The sequence below is a fragment of the Aplidium turbinatum genome, chromosome 1, assembly GCF_918807975.1.
Source record: "Aplidium turbinatum chromosome 1, kaAplTurb1.1, whole genome shotgun sequence".
NCBI classification, from domain to species: domain Eukaryota; kingdom Metazoa; phylum Chordata; class Ascidiacea; order Aplousobranchia; family Polyclinidae; genus Aplidium; species Aplidium turbinatum.
The window spans coordinates 4,015,662-4,026,117 of record NC_137472.1 but is presented as its reverse complement, the minus strand read 5'-3'; the positions used below and the strand labels follow the sequence as shown (position 1 = coordinate 4,026,117).

The following is a 10,456-nucleotide window of genomic DNA, read 5'->3' as shown; positions in this document are numbered from 1 at the left end:
ATCGGAAGACGAAGCTCATCTGAAGCCATGAATGTACGCGAATCTTTCAAAGATTATTTCAGTAACGTTGGAGCAGTTTCATGGCAAAATGAAAAAGCTCTGAGCACCATGTAGCTTAAGATGAATTGTAGCATGAAGTAACCATTTTCAAGTTTGTTTCATCACAATGTATTTCAATGAAAAATGTAGAAACATCAGAAATGGCACACTAATATAATAGGCTACTAGTTACAATGTAATGATTCCAATTGTTGTGTGTACGTTTTAACCAGCTCCATCACTTCGTTTTGGAAATTCATCCTGATTAGTTTTGGCATTTGTCTGGCCTCTTTTGCTACAAAGTCAAAGAAAGAGCCGATGGAATCATGTTCTTGTTCTGCAAAAATGAAAACAGATACATTATAACATCATCATCAACCAATTTTGATTATACAGGCCATGAATTAATCCTCATGTCGAGGGTGTGGCCTGTCTGTCTGTCGAGAACGAAGTCTTCCCCTCCACACCTCGCGATTTATTGGGTTGGCAGAGTCCATGTTCAGGGCTACAAGGTCACGTTTTACAAGTTCTTCCCAAGAAAGTTTTGGTCTACCTTGACCCCGCTGTGCTGCGATGTTGACACATCTGACCTGTGAGATCCAGCTTGAGCTACGCTCAACGTGACCAAGCCATCTCAGTCTGCCTAATTGGAGGACTTCACTGATGTCTTTTAGTTAGAAGAGTCTTAAACTGAATGTTGTCTTCAGGCTTGACTAGGCAGGTCCATCTTACCATCGCTCTGTCATTACGTTGTAGGCGCTTGACGGTGCTTGCTAAAGTAGCCTACGTTTCAGAGCCATAGAGCATCACACTCCTCATACAACTGGAGTAAACTTGCCCTCTGGTTGCAGCAGGAAATTGCTTGCTTGTGAGGATAGGTGTTAACACTTTGCTCCTCAAAGGGAGGCCAGATTTGGCCCCCCCCTCATATTTCCTTTGATTATTTGAAGCACAGTAACGCCATGCACTTGGTTTTTCTTGACTTTTCCTAAAATTGCCAGGCGGATCTGATGATATTAAATTTGATGCTAAAAGTTGTGTAGTTTTCTTGTAAATTCAAGATTTTGGTGAATTTTTGCTATTTCTAGCTCACTTCCAGCAAAGCGTGAAATGGATTACATTGCGATAACAAGCCATAAGCTCATAATTGCTTCGTGCATCGATATGCGCGAGCAGAGGGAAACATCCTCTTGGTTTCCTTTGTTTGGTTTGACCTCAATAATACAAAGCGCGTTATTTCTTATGCCACAAAAGAAAAGCCAGTGATCACAAAGCTGTTAATTAGAAACAATAATAGCAAACGTTTTTTGCGTTATCAGCTCTACAAAGAAGAATAGCAATCCACGATCAAAATAGTAGGCTATGTAGGCCACAAACTATTCAAAACAGTTGTTTCAAGCAGATAATATTCATTGACGAATAAAAAACGTTACAATAAGAAATCTTCTCTTGGGTAAATGCACGAAAACCTGGTTTCGAAATAAACGTTCTATGGAAATGCTCTCATTGACAAAACTTGCAATTGAGGAAATGTATCACTGCAAATGCTTTTGGGAGAGGCCGAAGAAATGGCGTTTTTGCAAACAGTAATTGTGAGATACATTGAAAATTATGAGATAGGCTCCATTTACACGTAGCAGCTAACTCGATGGCTACAATATGTCCCTTCCCTGCTTTATGTCGCCTACTTGTTGTTATGTCCTGCATTTTTGTTTCACAGTGCACTGTGTGTTGTTCCAAAGAGCGCAAAATGAAGATGATAATGCCTCATCTACATTACTAAATATTTTGTAATGTAGAAGAGGCATAAAGCTAGGCGTCACATCAGACAAACAACAAATCAGCTTTTTTCATCATTGATTCAACATCTGAATACGTTGCGCCAATGTATAAGAGGCCGGCTATTGTGAAGACCAGCCATTTATAAACGATCCGATTATACCAAAAGTGGGACAAATTAGTGGATCAAAGAATGAATAAACAATGCTGAGGAAACTAAATCTAAGTGACGAACAATACCGATATCTTCATTTATCTTTGAAAAATGCTGCCTAAACTTATCAACAAAAAATACCGTAAATAACGGCAAGGATCCCGAAAGCAGAATTTGCTCGACTTTGGCATGAATGTAGTCAGACATCTAATAATTCCACACATACAATAACGGGCTCTCAACGGCTGTAAGATACATAATAATCAACCTGGTTCTGGGCGGTTTGTGTAACAGCTTAGGGGAAGACACTACTTGAAATGATGCACCACACAAAAGATTTTCAATGAAGACTGAGTCTAAAAACCGATGTGGATTGTGCTGCACAATGACTTCAAGTTTAGAACAGAAAAGGCACAAAAATGTCACGATAAAAATAAAGACCTTGTGGGAAATTTTCGAGAATCATAACACGATGCAAATACCATAAACGCGTAGTTTGCATGCTGCTCTAAGCTGGCCGGCAACCACAAAGGTAGACAATACAGGCAGTTTATAATTCGAACAGGGCAATAAACATTATAAATACGTAAACCGACAATTTTCTTTTACAAACGTTTTACGTCTAATGGTAAATTTTCCCCCAACAATTTTTTGTGAAGCGCTTGCAAACCACGGTTTTGTAAAATAATTCATCATTATTATTTTTTACTTCTCGGATATTGTAAAACGTCATCAGCAAAATCACAAAAAAAAATTTCATTACTTCAATGTAGTAGGCCTAAGAATTTTTTATAGAATTGTAGCCACGTTGTTTCAACAAAGAAGCCATTTTTTGGCAATATAAAGTTATAAAAAATAATTTGCAATCCTGCAAATGTTTGGAAAGAATCTAGGAAGTCTTCTCACAATCTGGCACAAAATGATTATGTTTATTGTATCTCTGCAATGTTTTTTACGACAAACTTTGAAGCTTCGTTATAATCATTTTTATCTTTGAATTCAAAAGTTAATTTTTTTTTGGCCAGAAACATAATCGCTGCCTTGCTGATGTTGTCGCATTTACGCGTATTTTTTGTGCTTCAAACAATGACGACCCAGTCAGCAATCCATTCCTTTTACATTGATTCAACATTTGTAAACGTTAAATTTATGTAGCTTTGCTGACTGTGGGTTATTTCACATTTCCTTTGTTTACGCATGTTCCTCAATTCGCTGTTGCATTGTTTCGACGCTGGCGGACTAAAAATGTTATTTCAAATTGATTGACACAATCTTCAATAAAAAGTTTAGCTTCGAACTTAGCTTTGTTGATGTAAATGCTGTATTGTTGGTGGATGTAATTTATGAGTCATGTTTATAAACACCCGTAAGCGAAATGACTTATGATGTAGCTTGCATGATATTTGTGATGCGACTTGACACAAATCCACTATTTCAAAAGCACCTAATTTGAACTTAGAAATTTCAGATAATTTCAACAACTTGTTCAATTGTCTTCTCTCTACTAAAAATATTCATACTACAAACTCAATTGTAGACCTAAAATACACAAACGAAGATGTAAACAGCTATTCAAGCAGGCTAAGGTGTTACTTATGAGAAATTTGGTTCCATAAAACTAGAAGCTAGCCATGAGTTTGGGAATGCATTAGTTTAGGACGAAAATGTAAGACAACAAACGCAGTTTTGTTTTTTTTCAAATTCGTGTAACAATATTACTCTGATTGTAACTATTTTAGAATCAATGAGTAGCTTACAATAAGATTTGCTCGCAAGTCGTAAGTAAATCTTTATCAATGCAATGATTTGGCACACCGCACACACACTTCGTGCGTTCGATCGAGCTCATTGTTTTTCAGAACTTTGCATGAAATCGGATTAGCACGGTAATTAAATAGCGGCAAGATAAATCAAAATTGTCGTTTTTGGGTACCTTTGCAAAAATTGAAATATCAAGTTTAACATACAAAATTTTAAAATAATGACTTTTCAAACTTATAGACAAATGATTTTTTTTCACACCAGTGCAACTTTTGTTGAAATAGCATCAGCAGATAACACGTAACAGCTGATTGAATTTGATCCAAAAAAGGCCCCCCCTTGAGCAGTTAACTTCCAAAAAAACGTTGAAAAGCAAAGGGTTAACAAATATTGTTAACAATAGGTGTTAACAACAAATTGTGTTAAATTATTTCATGTGCTTTCAAACTTGTGTGGAGTTCTCGAGGTTGCAATGCCAGTTCAGTATATTTGTATTTCTGACCAACAAAGCGGAAAAATAAACTTTATGTTCATAGCCGGGGTCTAGCTAAAAGTTGAGTAGGCCTACTGAATAGAAATTAACTACTGAACATTTTGAAGTTTATTATGGCAAAGAAAGGTAGGCTATTGTAGTTTTAAAACAGCAGATAGTTTAGTTACCTGCTTCCTTCTGCATGTCTTTTAACTCCTTCATGCAAAAGCTAGCAATGGATGTCGTACAATCGCTTAATTTGCGTTTGCGACCGCCAGTTCTTTTCCTTTGCTTTGTACAAGTATCTGTGAAAGACGTAAAGCAATATGAAGACGTGTTTGGTTGGTTTTTGAATTTTTATCCTCAGACTGACGAAGCCTCAATATGCCCGTTTCGCATACTTGTAGAGGCTTTTGAAACAGGACTGGTTACCGAGATTGACAGAGTGAAGTTTCCTATTCCTATAGTTGTTGGCGAAGAAATGTTCCATCCACTAGGTCCCGCTGAATGGTAAGCAGTCCTGAAATGCGTCGCTCAAACGCACACCCCAAAAACCGAACCGGCGCCGCTTGATCTTGAGTCGAGTGCTAAGCCACTGACATCTGTTAATAGGTCCATAAACACACACAACATAACCCACAAACGATTTGCGATGAATTCATCATTTACAGGCCGCAAGGCGTAGCCTACTTCAGCTTATTTACCTGAACTCATACGCTGGTTCAATGAAATTGGCGATGATTCTACTGAAGCAAGCTCGCTGTCCTCAAGAGAAAGAGTGACATTTTCATTTGGAGCCTCCGATGATTGGCTGTTGTCAGGCAATGAATTAAAAACTGACTGAGCGTCAGCTTGTATGTCTCCAGCAATGTGGCAGTCAGCTTCATTTTCTGTAAGAGGTGATTTTTCTTGAAGATCCTCTGAGATTCCAAACGTCAGATTAGAAGTAGTTCTGTGAAAACATTTGTATACTTTCAGTGCCATGGGTATTTGGGTAAGGCTACTCGAAACAAAAATATTTCGTTTCGAAGCAAAATTCCTTTTCTTGATTTCGTTTCGAAATAATTTCTGAGTTAAGAAATTCGTTTCATTTCGAAGTTCAAGCCATTTCGTTTCGTTCTGTGTTCGAAACGAAATATACAAGAGTTTGGAAATATAAAAAGTGCCAAAAACTCATACATCAAAGTGAATTCGCATTAAGGCTGTTCGAAACAAAATTCCTTTTCTTGGTTTCGTTTCGGAGCAAAAATCTTTAAAAAGAATTTTGTTTCGAACAGCCTCAGTATTGGGTACGCAACAAAACATTTCAGTGACATACCGTAGCAGGCTTATCCTTGAGCAATTAACTTTCAGTTATGGCAACATACGTTTGTGTAAAATACATATTGATTGAGAGAAATGTAGACTACATACAGGTACAGACTGATTTATTTTGCACCACATAGGCTAAGCAATGCCTGAATATACTTACTTTCTATATGCCATGACTGGGTCAAGAAAACTCATAATGTTGAGCAAACTCCACGGCTTGCTAGTGGCAGCTGCATCGCCAGATCGAGGGATTTTTTTCCTTATTTGTCTGTATTTATCCCGAAGTGATTTCCACACTTTTGAACAGTCTGAAACTAAACAAGCATATTTTCATCTAACATGGTACATATTAATGACTCATCCATACACTGACTTGTCCTGCATGTTCGGTCCTGTAATAGGCTACCATAAACAGTTACATGGCTAAAAAACAAGTATCCTATCAAGCAAAACATTGAGTAATACGATGAATCTGATATGTCTCTTAACTAAAGTAACTGTGGTTACTCAATGTTAGGAGAAATGCAGATGATAAATTTTACTTGGATCCATGTATTGTAGGATGCAACCATAGAGGTCTGGTCTGGGTTATGTTGGTTTAGATCTCACATTGTTATTATGCACTTCAAATACAATAAACTACGAAAAGCAATAATAATACTCTAAATATACCCCAAAAAACACTTTTACACTATGTTATATTGGGTGGTCCTTATATGTAGGCTAGTTATAATTCAAAAGTTAGCAAATAAGGACCACTCTAATATTACAGTATACCGGTACTAGGTACCGGTACTACAAGACTCACCATCAGGGCAATTACATTGAGCCGCAACTTGCACCCAAGCGTTCTCACGGCTGTTGTGGTTGTGGTAGGACTGTGTCTTCAAATCCCAAAGACATGAAAAGTCTTGTACGGCCAAAATTAAAGTTTCCAATTTTTGGTCGTTGTTGAAAAATGTGCTCATTTTTTTACTGAGAGTACCGTAACAACTAGTAGGGCTAGCTACAATAATGTTATGATCTAAATGATACCCTTTCTAAGTTACTGTTCTAACTACAGATTCTAACTAAAATAATTTGGATATATTCCTGATTCACTGGTCATGAAACTGAGCACTTTGGGTACAAGCTTGCTGTCCTAGGTAGCCTTACCATACTCATTTTATAATAATTTTCCTTAACTACAGTCCTAGGTAAAGCCAAAATAACTTACTGGGACCCAGCAATTGCCTTATCTGCTACAGAAACTTTCCCAGGCCATTCAATATCCCTGTATAACTACCAACTTCAAACAGGGTAGTTGTCCAGACTCCAGCCTAAGCGAAGCAGACACCCGAGACTCAGAAAATCAACTTTCGAGCCAAAAACACGCATGACGTCACGCAGAAACCAAGCGCAGCTGAGCAGAAAAAACGCTCAGGATCGATCTTTGTCACACGCTCACTTTGTGAAACTGAAGCAAAGCAACTACAAGTGAGCGACACCAGGCGACAATAAAACAAACAAAAGGTTCGCTTTGCTGCGGCGAAAATAACTGTAGTGTGAACGCGCCTTAACAGTAAGAGAAAATTCGACCAAAAAGCCAAAATTATGAGAAAAAATACCATGCAAAAATCTCAAAAACTTGATGAGATGGGTAAAATCTGATGTGATTTTTGAAATCAGCAGCCTCGATATACCCCAAATCACATCTTACATTGCAGACACAAATTTTTTTATCTTTTTTGTTGGCCTGTGTTATCAATGACTGTACCATGTTCAAGTCACTTAACGGAGTGGAAGGTTTGCGTGTCTGGGATAATGAAACCGAAGACTGGCTGCTCTCTAGTAGCCATCCAGCATAGTCCGGGAACATCGTGAATTTGAAGTGATGAAAGAATAGACCTCGGCCCCAGAAGCTCACACTACAAATAAGAAGTAACGTTGGCAAGGGAGTCCATGGAGTACTTTTTGATGATTTTAGGGCCTCAAACCTTCTCAAGAGTCCACGAACTTGGAGAAACCACTGAGTATTCTTTCAATACGGTGAGTATTCTTACACGTATCTTGATTTGGCGCGTCAAGGTCTCTTTTGAACCGGGGCCAAATTATCCTCTTAATTATATAGACCTAATTATTTTTGTCTAAACTGAGGTTAAGAAAGATAGAAATTATATTTTGATAACAGCAATTATAGCCAAGAAATTTCTTGTGATGGAAAAAAGTGTGTATCTCCAATTTTTTGCCGACTAGTAAATTTTTTGTCCATAATCATATCGTCGTCGTCGTGTGTAGCAGAGGTCACTAAACTACGGCCCGCGGGCCGGAACCGGCCCGGCTCGTGCTGCGGAAATAACAGCTGCACTACAACTGTTAAGGAAAAAAGTTACCAAACTTTTTGTAAAGGACTGACGTTGCTGTTTATCATTAGGCCACCACAAATGGGGACAGCCTAGGCCAAATTTGGAAAGATGTAATTTTTTTTCACGAGCACGATGCCTTGTAGTGTATCACAGCAGGGGAAAACTTTTCCAGCAACCTTTTGATTTTCATCACAACTTTGCTATTCCACCGCTGATTTTGTTATTTATTGTGCTCAATTCAAGTCAATGGAGATTCTAAATAGTTGTATATTTTTTCGCAATTTGCATCCGGCCCGCAGCTGTTAATCTCGCAGCAATCCGGCCCTCATAGAAAAAAGTTTGGTGACCCCTGGTGTATAGTATGGCTGTATAAAGCAATGTTGGCTACTGTATACCCAGGCAAACCACCCGCTTGAATGAGCTTAACTGGTATATTTTTCACTTGTAGCTGGTTTAATTTTTAGTGGGCTACAACTTTCACTTGTATTAGAACTACTCGCTTTAATTTCAACATGATAGCAGGTTAGTGCAACTTTGCACCAAAGTAAGTAGGCCTGGCTAATTGATGATGTTAATTTAAACGTTATTTATGATGTTATTGAATTGATGATATAGTTTAAAATGTTAACATCTTAAATGTCGTGAAATTTGCAAAAACCTGTGCAATAATTAACTGCATGGAATAGATAAACTGGTCTGTGCTAGTGATTATTAAGTAAAGCTATTGTGCGGAGCTTGTGCAAGTGGTTAATAAGCTGCAAATTTTATCGATAGCTATTTATCTATATATCGATAGCATAGTTACAATGGATTGATTTGAATTCAAGTCTGATTTACTTCACTCGCTACTGCTCTTGCGCACTTGACAAGTTAAAGAAATTATACAGTATTTTGTTCAGCAATGATGGAAATTATCATTCATTGAGAGAATGAGCATTTTTTATTCAATTATCCGAGTAGGCTATATCAATAACTCTTTTGCTGCTGAAGATTTCCACCTTATAAAACTTACTTACCTTATAAAACTCACCTTATAAAACTCACCTTAAAAAACTCACCTTATAAAACTTGCTATAAAACTTACCAACTATAAAAGCACAGATGCAACCAGTTGCTGATAATAATTCCAGCACTTCTAAACAACAACAACGTTTGCAAAAACGTACTCTCTTGCACAGGTAAATTAGCTTTTACAATGTATAGACTCTGCTATGCACGGTAACTGTATAGCTATAAGATTTTGTTAACACTGGCACTTTTTTATTCCACATTAGATCCCGGGATGCATCACGCCAACATAACATTTCCTAGAATGGAACCAAACTGGCACACTATACCAATCCCACATACCTCGGTGTCAAACTAGATAGGTCCCTCACATACAAACCCCATATCGAAAAAGTAAAAGCTGAAGTGGCTTCTCGAAATAATATCTTACAGAACCTAGGAAACTCTGATTGGGGTTGTCTTTCCGGATACAACACGGTCAATTGAATGCTTTAGCTTTATGCTAATCGGTTGCAGAATATGCCTGCTAAATTTGAGAACGTTCGGCACATGCCAATAAAATCGACCCCATATTAAACCAAAGCTGCCGTTTGATAACTACAGGTTGTCTCAAACCAACCAACATCACGTCGCTACACATTCTGTTTGGAATTGCTTTCCTCAACATCAGAAAAAGTGTGACCAACAGAAAAGAAAGATCTTGTCAGGACATGGATTTAAAACATCTACTATGGCTAAACTCCAGCACACAGGCGATTGAAGTCAAGAAAAATTGTTTCTTGTTTCAGTTGTCCTACTGGGTGGAGATGAGGTCGCCATCAATCTGCAAGTTCAACTATGGCAAGGGGAGCAGGCGGCTGGGCAGACATCGGCCAATATGGATCTCTCTCCCACAGAAAGCCTTCCACCCAGAAAGCATCAACCCTGTGAGTATTGACGATACATCAACCGCTTAAGAAGTGGTATTGGAAGATGTAAGACGATGATGCGACACTGGGGGTATTCCTTGAGAAGCAAAAGTTGCATATGGGGGCGGGAGAAAACGAAGCAACATCTACACAAATGCCCTGTCCTAAAAGCAAAATGCTCTGCCTAGGATTTAGCCGAGTTTAACAATAGAGCAAGATGCTCTGGGCTATGGACCTGTGACACAGGACGGAAAATATTGAAATACAATAGTGCAGTGCTTTTCAACCTTTAAAACAACGGTACGCATCTTTTTCATTTCGCAAAAGTTTCATCCGCACATACCAAAAATTGTTAGTTTGCAGCTATTTGTTTTCTTTATTTGTGAAATATCAATGGAATGGTTTATGAAATTAAATCTTTTATCAATCGATTTTTAAATGGATAATTAAAGTTGCAATTGATTTGCTGTATTTTTAGACATTTAAGAAAAACGAAATAGGCTAAGTCAGGTCGTAGTGACTGTCGAGAAATTAAACGTAATAATTTTAGCCAACCCAGTAGAATCTACTGACCTCATGTACATACATATCTGACTACAAGAGTAACACAATATATACTAACAAAGAAACGCAAGGCATGCAACTGAGGAACGTGCTACAGAACGCTAATCGATTGTGA

General features: G+C 37.9%; 1 protein-coding gene across 1 annotated transcript; it reads right to left on the bottom strand.

Annotated features, from left to right (window-relative positions):
• Positions 1–224: 224 nt before the first annotated feature.
• Positions 225–6,705, bottom strand: LOC145767507 (uncharacterized). Its single transcript, XM_082579375.1, has 4 exons — positions 6,325–6,705; positions 5,677–5,830; positions 4,910–5,157; positions 225–376 (listed from the first exon to the last, which is right to left on the bottom strand). Exons 1-4 carry the CDS (start codon positions 6,482–6,484, stop codon positions 225–227), a joined length of 714 nt encoding a protein of 237 aa, XP_082435501.1. The 5' UTR covers positions 6,485–6,705.
• Between the last annotated feature and the right edge of the window lie 3,751 nt (positions 6,706–10,456).

Coding starts and splice junctions, on each gene's coding strand:
- LOC145767507 (XM_082579375.1), bottom strand. CDS start 6,484: ATGAGCACATTTTTCAACAACGACCAAAAATTGGAAACTTTAATTTTG. Junction 5,831..6,324: donor TCAATGTAATTGCCCTGATG/GTGAGTCTTGTA, acceptor ATGCTTGTTTAG/TTTCAGACTGTTCAAAAGTG. Junction 377..4,909: donor GAACCAGCGTATGAGTTCAG/GTAAATAAGCTG, acceptor TCATTTTTGCAG/AACAAGAACATGATTCCATC.